This window comes from Carettochelys insculpta, chromosome 21 (assembly GCF_033958435.1).
Source record: "Carettochelys insculpta isolate YL-2023 chromosome 21, ASM3395843v1, whole genome shotgun sequence".
In the NCBI taxonomy this organism is placed as follows: Eukaryota; Metazoa; Chordata; order Testudines; family Carettochelyidae; genus Carettochelys; species Carettochelys insculpta.
Window position 1 is genome coordinate 9,401,141 of NC_134157.1, and position 13,131 is coordinate 9,414,271.

The 13,131-nt window shown below is 45.2% G+C and overlaps 1 protein-coding gene across 1 annotated transcript in view; it reads right to left on the reverse strand.

Annotated features, from left to right (window-relative positions):
• Nucleotides 1-13,131, reverse strand: part of CACNA1B (calcium voltage-gated channel subunit alpha1 B) — a 502,106-nt gene that overhangs the window by 173,591 nt on the left and 315,384 nt on the right. The window contains exons 15-17 of the mRNA XM_075015705.1: nt 9,610-9,741; nt 8,602-8,674; nt 3,821-3,938 (exon numbers count right to left, since the gene is read on the reverse strand). Of these exons, the coding sequence (XP_074871806.1) occupies nt 3,821-3,938; nt 8,602-8,674; nt 9,610-9,741 (323 nt within the window). The remainder of the gene's footprint in view (nt 1-3,820; nt 3,939-8,601; nt 8,675-9,609; nt 9,742-13,131) is intronic.

Here is a 13,131-nt window from a genome sequence, read left to right on the forward strand (position 1 = left end):
ATTGGTCTGAGACACCCAGGAAGATATATTTCTGTGGAGACAAAATAAGCTATATTTTGATGTCACTTACACTGGTGTAAATTGGGAGTACTGGTTGAACCCCTCTAGTCTGGCACCCTTGGAATCTGACTGGTGCTGAACCAGAGAATTTGCTGATGAATGGGAGGTCAATACTGGTCAGCATTATGAACACTTCCACTGCTTATTGGGGTCTTAAGAGACATTCATGTGTAAATTGGAGCTAAATAACAGTATAGAACACTGAGAGCCAGGACTAGTGACTATAAACAAATTTATCGGACTGTGGAAAACTTGGCCACACCCATGATAAGTGGACATCTGGCTAACCAAAATCATGCCAGACCATGGATGTTGCTGGACTGGAGTGCCGGACTAGAGAGGTTCAACCCGTACTCCTACCAGTCAGTGTCTTCTTCAAGATTGATAACAGCATAGAGCTTCTCACATCTGAACCTGGTCCAGGAACTTTGTTGGAATGAATTCACCCTGTTACAGTCATTTCCTTAATGTCAAGTATACTTTTCAGTTGCTTTTCTTCTCCTCTTTTCATTTGTGCAAAACCTCCACTGCAGTGAATTTATTTTCACCTGCAGGATTCACAGGGAATTAAAGATTTGCTCTCAACTTTTAATATTTGATATATATATATTTTCTCTGTCTGCATTGCAGGGTGTGGGTCACATAGTTCAGACTGCAGACAATAGACATAAGAAGCAAAGTTTTGGTGACTCGCTCCTGGATGAGCTGAGTGAGACAGCTGGAAGCACATTTCTGAGCACTGACATGGGCAATAATGGAAATGAGCTAATGTCCGTACTAAGTAAGGAAAACAACCTGAAGAAGTAACTCAGATGCTTGTTTCTTTCACCAACAGGTGTTCATTCATTAAAAGATACAACCTTATGCACTTTGTGTGTTGAAAACAATGGAAGAGTCAGGCTATGAAAAAGTAGTTAATTTTTTTCTCCCCAAGTGTAATCTCCATATGGACCTGTCTGCCAGTTAAAATGGAACATGAAAATGGCTAGTTCCACAGCTTGAGATCACCTCTGGATGCAAAAGTTTCATAGTTACGGATGCTCAATCCATAAAACTAGTTGAGCTACTAATCATGTTCCAGAATTTGATGAATGACTATTGTCTATTCTGCTCTTCACCACACACATATTTCAAGACTCAATAAAATCAATAAAGGAATGACAGTGCATGAGATTTTGTCCCTTTATGGCCCCTGTCCTTGGCAGAGTATGGCAGGTAGGTGTGATGTACTGCTGAAGTTTCAGACACACATTAAGAGGAGTATGGATAGAAACATGCAGGGAAGTGGCTCTCCTTGCATCACTAACACACAGGACAGTGGGATGGCTGAAGTATGGAAAGGCCATGATGTTAGCCCTGGAAGGTGTCCATCATGGAAATGAAATTTAGTTAATAAAGGAATAATGTATTTATCAATGGGATGACATCTTTGGGACAGTATGGAGAAAGTCTCTATGGCTTTTGTGCATCCCTACTTTTGAACTGCTCAAGATAATGCATGTGAGGCTAGACCCAGGGGCTTCTCTAAATGTCAGCAGCCATGTATAGCTGTCTATGGGCTATCCAGAGCAAACAGCACACAGCACAATACCCGTGCTGGGAACTCTCGCACACAGTGCCTATGCCAGAGAAGTTCCTCGCCTTTTCAACGGGAAGATTAGCTTCAGAGGGGCTGATGCAGGGAAGGGAATCTGTCCCTCGGTGGATCTCAAATTGAACAATACTCTTTGGAAACTGTACTTCATTTCTGATTCATCACTCCATTACACACAGTTTACGGTGGGGAAACTAACGAATTCTGTCAAGTTACATCAGTGTATAGGAACAGAGAATTAGCAAGGGTGGGGGAGGAATAAAGGGATAAGAATAATTAGATTTCCATCTTGTTATGGTTAAAACCAGTCTGTTTCTGCCAGTCTCTCTGTCAATGAGATTATATTTTCATATCATTTTCAAATGCCTGAAGGAACCTGAGATTTTCCTCCTCCCCCAGCCCCAACCTGCAGTCCCAATTCTGGAATCTTTCTATTTCCAGAGGGGTCTGTCTCTTTACTGAAGGAGACGGATACCCTAGTGCAAAGGCCAAGCCAATCCTCATGTAGCAGAGACTGCTGCTCACTGACAGTCTGAATTAGAGCTGGGTAATTCCAAAGACAGCAACCTATGTGACAACTACCACTCAGATGCGATTTAACGTGCCATTCCTTGTCAGATCTCCTCATGCTGAGTACTGATAAACATGTGAAGTGAAAGACTGCTACACTGCTCTAAATATGCACTCACCATCCTTGATTTCTCACCTGTCCCCTAAGATGAAGGGCCTAATGATTCTTCATGGACTGCTCCAGTACCTCTCTTCTGCTGTTTCCACTTTTAATACCAAATTCCCAAACAAACATCTTTTTGACCTGGAACAAAGGCCACTAAGCCTGAAAAGGCTCTCTCAGGTGGGAGGTAGTTGGATGTAAGGCACTCTGACTAGACTTTCAATGCGCTTGCTATGAAACCTTTCATCCAAAGACCCTACAGTGTTTCAGAAACATGAATATTACAAAAGCAATGAGGGTTCCTGTGGCACCTTATAGACTAACAGAAATGTATGAGCATAAGCTTTCGTGGGCAAAGACCACTCCGTCAGATGAAGTGGGTCTTTGCCCATGAAAGCTTATGCTCATATATTTCTGTTAGTCTATAAGGTGCCACAGGACCCCTCGTTGCTTTTGCAGATCCAGACTAACAAGGCTACCCCTCTGATACATGAATATTACAGTAAACCCTCAAAACATGCAGCCTCAAGTTGCACGTAACTCGCTTTAATGCAGGCAGCTAGGCAGGCTAAGAGCCCCTTCTCCCTGTCTTCTCACAACAGCTCTGCTGTCCAGCTGATAGCTGCATGGCTGGGGGAAGGCAAGGAGAAGCAGCCAGGAAACTGACCAGCCCTCATGGGCTGATCAGTTTCCCCAGTCTCACAAGCAGTGGGGAGCTGGAAACCAAGTGACAGCCTTGCTGCTGGCTCCCAACTCCCCTCCACTTGCAGAGCTGGGAAACTGATCAGGGCAGCAGCCCTGGTTAGTTTTCTGGCTCCAAGAAGTGGAGGGGAGCCAGGCTGCTGCCTGGTTCCCAGCTCTCCTCTGCTTACAGGACCCAGAAACTGACCAGTTCATGACTGGGGACTGCAGGAGTTAGGACTGAGGGTCTGGAGCGCTCAGGGAAGGGGACTGGGGTGTGTGGGGGTGCAGGCGATCAGGCTGGGGAGCCTGGAGGTCTCAGGGGGTTGGTGTGTACAGGGATGTATGCAGGAAGGGCAGAGGGGTGGAGGTTCCCTTCTGAGATTAGCACCAAGCTGCTGTTTTCTCTCCCCCTTCCCGGCTCTGTCAGGGAGTGAGAGCAAAGTGTACAGCTCACCTGCCCCCTGCCCTTCCCAGTCAGAGGGAGATGAATGCAGCAAACTGTCCCTTCTCCTCAGTCCCTGACAGGAAGGGGAACGACAACTAGCAGCATCCCAGAGTGGCACCCTGATGCACACTGCCTTACATCTCCTCATGTGATGCAAAGGTAAGACCTAAGTGACTTACGTAAGGTCATCCACTAAGCCAGTGGTTGAGTCAGAGTAGCAGCATAATATCCTGGTGGTCAGATGTGGGCTTCATCCACTACACGACATTGCATTCCAGCTCTCCAAAAGGCTGGAGCATCCTCAATGCTAATTTACTAGTGAGAGACAGTGTGTCACACCGCAGACAATTTAGAGCAAGGATACAGTTACCAAACAAAGTCAGGACGATGAAATAAATGGAAGAAAACATTCCTGAGTGGACACCACCTTGTGATACTATCCCATGATACATCACTGCGTTCCAGTCTTCACCAGTCAATATCTGGATGGGTAAATATGAGTGAGAGAGAGAGAGAGAGAGAGAGAGATGAGCAAAGGGCTGGAGAGTTTAAGCATCATTTATACACAGCCATGGGTACAGATCCTCAGAAGAAATCTAATGATAAGGCGGCCATGGAAAAGGGATGTGGCAGAAACGTGTTCAACATCATCAGGCCATTTAGCTGTCTTTTACCCATAAGAGTTTCTGGAAGCTCTTTCTGCAGATAAAACACCATCCTGTCTCCACCAACATGCTACAGCCTTGCACATGTATTTACCTAAAACCTGTAGTCACTTGCATTTTTTTCTGCAGAACTTAGGACCACCGTCAAGTAGCAGCACTTCATTGATATTCTTTAGCCCCGTTCCTCACTCAAAACTCCTTCCCTCAGACAGCTCTGGAGTCATCTGCTTTCCGGTAGTACCTGTGTAACTGCTGACAGTTGGAACTGAACCTAGGACCTCTGGAGCTAAGAGCATGAGCCACCATAGCTTAAGCTAAAAGCCAACTGCCTCTCCATAAGTGGTTTAAGTGCCACTGTGTGAGACAGCAAACCACACCCAAAATGTGTGTGGGTTACACCTGCACTGTGAGGTGGATGGCACAATATAGAGCGAAGACTACCAGCATGCAGAAGTGGTAACAGCCCTGCTCCCCTATCCCTTTGCCAGGCCAGCTCAGTGGAATCTTTGGTTCCCTTCTATTAGCCAGTCAGAGGTCTCCAGAGATCTACCTGAGATGTTTCCCATGGATGACAGTGTGTCACTGACTTCCCAGCTCAGTGCTCCAAATAGTGGCGGAGGTGGGACATGGAGGAAGGCAGTGGATGTATTATACCTTGGCTTTAGCAAAGCTTCTGATGCAGTCTCCCACAGTATCCTTGCCAGCAAGTTAAAGAAGTATAGATTGGATAAATGGACCGTAAAGTGGATTGGGCTTAACAGGTAGTGATCAACAGCTCTATGTCTGGTTGGCAGCTGTTATTAAGCAGTATACCCCAAAGGATATATTTGAAGCCAGTTTTGTTCAACATCTTTATTAATGACTGGGATGAGGGGATGGATTACAAATTTGCCAATGACAGCAAAGTAGTGAAAAACAATGACAAGTCTTGTGGCAATTTATAGACTAACAGATTTTTGGAGCATAAGCCCATGAAAGTCTATCAGGTGCCACAGGACGTCTCATTGTTTTTGTGGATACAAATGAACATGAATACCCTTCTGATACTTGTAAACTAGGGGGAGAGGTTGATCTGCAGGAGAACTGAGTCCAGGGAAATCTAGACAAATTGGAGGATTGGGCGAAAAGAAATGTGATGGGGTTTCAACAAGAGCAAGTGCAGAGTCCTGCACTTAGGACAGAGGACTCCCAAACAGTGCTGCAGGCTGGGAACAGACTGGCTAATCAGTAGTTCTGCAGAAAAGGGCCTGGGGATCACAGTAGATGAGAAGCTGAATGTACCAAGAAGCCTAACAGCACCCTGGGGTGCATTAGTAGGAGCATTGCCAGTAGATCAAGGGAAGTGATTATTCTCCTTAATTTGGCACTGGAGAGGCTTCATCTGGAGTATTGCATCCAGCTCTGGGCCATCTGTTACAGAAAGGATGTGGACACATTGGAGAGAGTCCAGTGGAGGGCAACAAAAGTATGTAGAGGGCTGGAGCACATAACTTATGAGGAGAGGCTGTGGGATTTGGTCTTATTTAATCTATAGAAGAAAAGAGGAAGAGGAGGGTGGGGTTGATAGCAACCTTCAACTGCCTGAAGGAAGGTTCCAAAGAGGATGGAGGACACTGTTCTCAGTGGTGACAGGTAACAGAACAAGGAGCAATATTCTCAAGTTGCAGTGGCAGAAGTCAAGGTTAGATATTAGGAAAAACAGTTTCACTAGGAGTGTAGCAAAGCTCTGGAATAAGTTATCTAGGGAGGTGGTAGAATTGCATTACCTAGAGGCCCTGAAGTCCCGATTTTGTCAAAGCCCTGGGTGGGATGATTTAGTTGGGACTGGTCCAGCTTTCAGATGGGGGTTGGATTTGATATCCTCTTGAGTTCTCTTCCACCCCCTAGGATTCTATGACTTTGGGTACATCTATGTGAGGTGAAAATTACACCCCTAACTACAACCGTAGAAGGCAGTGATCAATTGGCCAGTGAGCTGGCCCACTGATTTGTAGGAAAGTAAGGAAACTGAGGCAGATGGAAGTTGTAATGCTGGATTTGTGGAGACTTTATTACAGTATTCTGAGTGGTTGTATGTTTGGTGGAGGGAAACCGGACATCAGACTACTTCAGCAGAACCAACAAGATATTGGAATCCAGGTTCAAAATTTTACCAAATTTATCTTGTTTTACCATTTTAAATTCACTTAATTTCACATAAATTTAATTAATGAAGTCTCACTTTCATCCTACAGAAGCAGAATTGCAGGGTGCGTTTATCACAGGATAAGAAACAAAGCACCCTTAAATTTTCCCTCAAAATAACAATTGGCTGCAATCCAAACAGCACCAGTTTGGGGACATTTCTATCAGGGCGGAGGCTCAGTCCCATCTCTAGAATAATCCTTTGCTTTTCTACAGGCTTTTCCCCCAGAAGAACCTCAAAACATTTTGCAAATATTAGCAGAGTAAGTATTGGAACATATCAGCAAAGGGAATAAGATCGCCTCCTTTCCACGTGGGGAAATTGAGACCCACAGTGAAGTGGCTTGCCCAAGGTCACACAGTGAAACTGTTGCAGAACTGTGATTACAACTCAGGTCTCTAAAAGCCTCTCTGCTTCAACCACAAGACCATGAACAGGAACATCTGAGTCAGTCAGGGGTGCTGGAGTGGGGAGGGGAGTTCAGCAGCTGTCAGGGCAAGCACTTTGGGGGGAAAAGGTGGAGAAGAATGATTGGGAGCAGAATCTTGAGGGAAAAGGTAGCTCAGGAGAAGGGCCTCAGGGAAGGGGCTGTGTAATGGTGGAAGCTTGAGGAAAAGGGGCAGCATGGGCGGAAGGTGCTACAGTTTGGCAATGGTGCTCCCCCACTTTCAGGAAACATCTGCCACTTCTGGATCTAGGCCTCACTGAGTTCTGGGGAAGTTTGGCTGTGGTTCAAAACCCCAACATCTCAGCTTGAGCCCTTCCCAAGAGCAAAACTGGATGCACAGCAACCAGAGTTGTGAAGAACATTTCTGCAGAGCATGTGCCCCTACATTTGTGGATGTCCCAAGCTCACATGCAACTCCAGAAGTAGGTGTACCATGCCAATTTCTCAAATTCTGTGAAAACGTCAGGCACAAAGTGGCTGCAGAATCAGGCACTTATAGCCTGAGCTGCAGCTCTCCCATACCATCTCACCCTGTGGCCTAAAGCCAATGACTCTTTCTTGGTTCTCCCCACTGATTTTAATTCTTATACAGTCTTATCCTGCCACCTTGGCTGCGTCTACACGTGCACGCTACTTCGAAGTAGCGGCAGTAACTTCGAAATAGCGCCCGTCACGTCTACATGTGTTGGGCGCTATTTCGAAGTTGAAATCGACGTTAGGCGGCGAGACGTCGAAGTCGCTAACCCCATGAGCGGATGGGAATAGCGCCCTACTTCGACGTTCAACATCGAAGTAGGGACGTGTAGACGATCCGCGTCCCGCAACATCGAAATAGCGGGGTCCTCCATGGCGGCCATCAGCTGGGGGGTTGAGAGATACTCTCTCTCCAGCCCTTGCGGGGCTCTGTGGTCACCGTGGGCAGCAGCCCTTAGCCCAGGGCTTCTGGCTGCTGCTGCTGCAGCTGGGGGTCCGTGCTGCATATACAGGGTCTGCAACTAGTTGTTGGCTCTGTGTATCTTGCACTGTTTAATGAAAGTGTGTCTGGGAGGGGCCCTTTAAGGGAGCGACTTGCTGTTGAATCCGCCCCGTGACCCTGTCTGCAGCTGTGCCTGGCTCCCTTATTTCGATGTGTGCTACTTTGACGTACAGACGTTCCCTCGCTGCGCCTATTTCGATGTCGGGCTGCGCAACGTCGAAGTTGAACATCGACGTTGCCAACCCTGGAGGACGTGTAGACGGTATTCGTCGAAATAGACTATTTCGGTGTCGCAACATCGAAATAAGCTATTTCGATGTTGGGTGCACGTGTAGACGTAGCCCTTGAGAGTGCAAAATTGTTATATTATTTCTGCAATGCCTCAGGCCCTTCTCCGGAAACTCTCCTCATTAACTTACAGCAACTGCAGGAAGAAATGGAAGTGGGTCATTGCACCTCATTTGCTACATTACGCCATTATAGATGCTAGGCAGAGAACAGCACAGGAGCAGTCTCATTGCAGGGTAAAGTACTGAGGGGGGTGAGCTCAAGAAGAATGCCAGAGGGCCTCCTAAAATCTCTGGATGATGTTTTGTCTGTGCAAAGCGGCCATCCATTTTCCAGTAAAAGAATTCTGTGTGCTTGAATGTCAACGAGTCCCTCAGCATTTATTTTAATGGATCGTTTCATGGGTAAATGGGCATTGTAATCCCACTGCATATTGTGAGAAGTTCTCTAATAAACAGTAGGCTATTAGTAAACAAAACTTATTTTCTCCTTCTCTTAATATCAGATTGCTTGAGGGACATCCCCACAAAGGTGTCTAAAAGGTTCCTTTCTAGTGTGCAGCCAGGTAAGGAGGCAGCTTTACCTGGAACACAGTGAGGATGGCAGCAGGGAATGTATCGAAGTTTGTGGTCGGTGTTTCATCTTGAAAATTAAATCTAAGCAGGAAATAAAAATTAAAAATTAAGACAGAACAGGAAAAAGAAATCTACACCTTCATAAGTCTCTATTGCCAGATGATAACATTTGCTCCAGATAGGAATAATTGGTCAGTTTCAGGAAGGGGTGGGGTATCTTAAGTAAGGCTGTGTCGACATGGTGCAGCGTACAATATCACAGCAGGGCCACTAAACATTTGCTGCTCTAAAGCATGCATCATGGCCACTCTCTGTCAATAGCAAAGCACTTTTGCAACATAAAATAAAACCACTCCCAATAAGGGGCAGTAGCTTTCTCAGGGGAGAGTGTCTCTTGTTGACTCTGACACTTTTCATTGGAAAAACGTTTGCGGGTCAGGGTGTGTTATTACCAACAAAAGTACAGACCATGTAGAATAGCCTAGAAGAGGAGTGTCTAGCAGAACTATTAAGAAAACAACACTTTTGTCTTGCTGGAAATTTCAACCGTTCAAAATTAATTTCTGTTCCTAACTGGAATGGCAAAATGAAACTATATATGAAAAATGTAACAAATAATTCTAAACATTTTAAATCTGAAATATCCAACTGAAAATGAAATGAAACGTCCATTCCTAAATTAATTTATCTTAACATAAAATGTTAAGGTTTTTTCAAAAACAAAACAAGACATTCATTTTTAAACAAATGTTCTTTTCTTTCAAAATGTCCATTTGAAACAAAATGTTTGTTTTGCCATTTTCACTTCAGAACACTGAAATTATTAATTGGAACTGGCATTGTTCCATAAGAAAATTCATACTGGATTAAATTATACGCCAGGAAGAAAATCTCCCACATAAAAGAATTTCAGCTAGATTTGCAAATCCTCTCAACCACCCAGTCCCCTCAGCCTTTTGCCTTCCACAGGGACTGCTTTGACATGAGGAACACATCTCAGTGATCGCTAGACTTACTGTCCTCCAAAGAGCTGCATTCCCAGCAGTGCAAATACCACAATGAACAAGAAAAGCAGGAAGAGCAAACTGATGATGGATTTCATGGAGTTCAACAAGGAGACCACTAGATTCCTCAGGGAGTTCCAGTATCTAGGTTGTAAATCAAAGCAGCCAACAATTAGTGGAGAGACAATTTCCGGGAGAGTTTAAAATGATCTAGCCCTTCAAAAGAGAAGTGATGACGCGCAGTCTACGGAATTCAGCAAGAAGTCATGTAGCATGTTACAGACCAATGGATTTCTTAGGGAACAAGCTTCCATTAGTCTCTAAGGTGCTACAGGATTCCTTGTTGTTCTTGCAGATGTAGACAAACATGACTATGCTTCTGAGACTATGGGACGCAGTTCGAGCTGAACAGTTTCTTTAAATTCATCTGGGCCAAACTCTCCACTTATGGAATGCCAACAGAACACGTTGCCCTTTTGAGTCTATTAGATAGCAAAATAACTCATAGTATGATAGAGCTCAGAAATGGAAAACACCTCTCTTGAGCAACTACCTGCCTGTGGCGAATAGTCACCTAGCACAAATTTTGCAGTGCTTTGTCCAATCTAATTTAAATGTTCTTAACAATGCAGCTTCCTTCACCTCATCTTCTCTGAAGTGTTTGCCTACAGAATACACTCCCATGGATTTTCCCGTCCATTACTATGCATACCAATGGTTGGGGATGCCAGAAATGAGAATTTATTGGTAATGCCAAGGTGAGAGTTAAGTTGAGGGGACTGCGATCTATTCATTGAGACAGGGCTGAGTGGTTCGTTTCTATATGAGCTTGATTTCCCTCCCCTACACCACATTGTTTGGGACATTATTTAAACATAAACTTCCAGATGTTCAATGTCTGATTTCCACACGCTGACGATAAAATCTCATGTTCAGGCATTTAAAGTGCTACATATGTGTTTTAAAGAGGCTTTTAGAGATCCCTTGTGAGCACTTCAGGGGGATTTGGTCATCCTATTTAGGCAGCCATGACTGAAAATTAACCTCACAGCATCACCCTGAAACTGTGCAAGTTATGAACAAGAGCTCCAGGAAGAGGAGTCTAGCTTGAACTGCACACGACACCTTCTACCTAGCCAGGCACTGATGTTCAAACTGCTCTTATCCAAACCCAAATCACCCTTGATTCATTCCCTCCCTTGCCATTATGTGTATGTGTATAAGCACATGCATGGGTGGGAGGGGCAGGCTGAACACTGGGGTTTCTGGGAGTGTGAGTAGTAATGGCAGTGACACGCTCCTTTCATTCTATCCTGCTGAGAACAAGCAGGGAATGTTTGCATTAGGGGAACTAATGAATCCGAAAAGGCAGATAGCGCTATTAAAGCTGAGGGTCTCTTTAGAAACCTTCATCAGACAGACAACAGGGTTAGAGCGCACAGTGGGAGACTGGGTTTAACCCTTTGTCAGGCTGTCAGGGGATAACTACACAGCACTGTAAATCTATCTGGGGCTGGAGCTGAGCTCATGGGCTTGGTGCTCCCACATCCATGCTTCAGCTTCCACCCTGCCTTGCAAACTCCAGCCTATAGTTGCTGATCTCACCGCTGTGCAGCTGCACCCCGCTGCACTCTTCAGACCTTGTTATTCAAGGTCTGTGGTTTGACATGAATCCACATGGCAAAATGACATGTCTTGGAGCTGAGGCACAGTGGGACTCAGGCTCTGGTCTTTTCCCGTAACTAGAATGCTGAGCGCGCAGTGCTTGCAGATATGTCAGAGAGATTTTAACCACAACAAAAACTACATCTTGGCAGCAAGTTAGACCCTCACAATCCTGTCTGATTGTGTGTGGACAGAAGAGAGGCGTGGCCTCAAACCTATGTCAGAGCCCAGGCTCTGCGTGAAGTGTAGACGTTCCCTCCAAAGCTTTCTGATCCCTTTAAGATCATGAGCAGGTATTTTCCCAGCTGTTTCTCTCTCCTTTTTCTCCAGGTACTTCTATCACCTCTGCTCTCCAGACCAGGAAGCTACCTCATGGTAGTCGTCATGCTCCACAGTCTCCATCTGGCCTTGAAAAGACAGGCCCTTAACCTGAAACCCTTACTGCAGAACAATTGTCTGGGCGTGTAGAAGAAGGATGCCAGCTCATTCACCTGCTCTCTTGCCCCCCTGCAGCACCATAAGACACCTCACCAGGGAAGCTGGATTTCATACAGGCTCCTAAATATTCTCTTTCTACCTTGTCCTCCTTCGCCTTTCATCTTCCAGTTCTTTCCCAGAACATCACGCTCTTCTGCACCATCTATCTTGAGGCAGAGCTATGTAATAACTGAAGCTTTGCCTACAGCTTTTAGCGATGCCTCTGTGTTGACACAGCCATGTTGCAAAAAGTCAGGCACTGCAATATTGTTTGTTGTCACTTTTACTGACAAAACACCTCCACTCCCTGGGGCCACGGCTACGCTAGTGAGTTTTGGCAATAAAATCCCAATTTTGTCAACAAAACTGGTGGAATGACCACACACAGAATGCATTTTGTAAACAGTATGTCTACAAAAGTCAGCACTTCTGCTGGCAACCTACTGCCTCTCCCAGATGAGGAAAAGCACCTTCTGTTGACAGGTTCTGTCGAGGGAAAGAGCTGTGTGGATGCTCTGGGTGGGGGGCGGGGAAGAGGGGCTTCTCTCGACAGGCAGGCAGTCCAGGTGAATGGGCAGCCCTATCTGTTGGGCTTCTGAGTGCCTGTTTTGTTCAGACAGCAGCTAGGCAGCCCGACTGCTCTGTCAACAGAGCAGATTGATACTCCTATTGGGTTGTGTGTGTAGCCACACACTGTTGACAGAAGTTTTGTTGGGAAATGTCTCTGACAGTGACTTTTTTTGACAGAATGCTGTAGCAGGGTTTCCCAAACTTTATATAGTTAGGACCTGTTTGTTTTTCCAGTACCTTTTTTTTGCAGCACAAAAATATAAACACGTATTAAAAAAGAATGAAAAATGAATAAATTTTCACTGTTTATTATTTATTCACAATAATAATAGCACACTGTGATAAGATGTATATTTTCTAAGGACCGGTATTTTTTTTTCCAAGGACCAATACTGGGCCACGGACCACTCGGGGAAATGCTGCTGGCATGTAACTGTAGCTGAGAGGCAGGAGAGCACTTCTGCTGAGAAAGCACTAGTACCTGCCTGAGCAAAGCTTTTTTGTTTTGGAGAGGGCAGGGTTAAGTACCTGTGAATGACAAAAACTTTGTCATTCAATTGTAGACAATGCCTGATTTTCTGGAGTGCTGCCTTTTCCTCCATTTGCTGGGTTTTTTTTTGTTGTTTTTTTTTAAGAATTTATTCAGGTTAGGGTAAACCCTGGAGTCCACTCCTTGGGCTGGTCAGTTTCCTGGCTGCTTCTTCCCCTTAGCCTGCCTAGCTGCCCTCAGAGCAGCTTCAAGTTGTGCTTAACTCATGTTAAAGCAAGTTACATGCAACCTGAAGCTGCATATTTCAAGGGTTTACTGTATTCCAATCACAG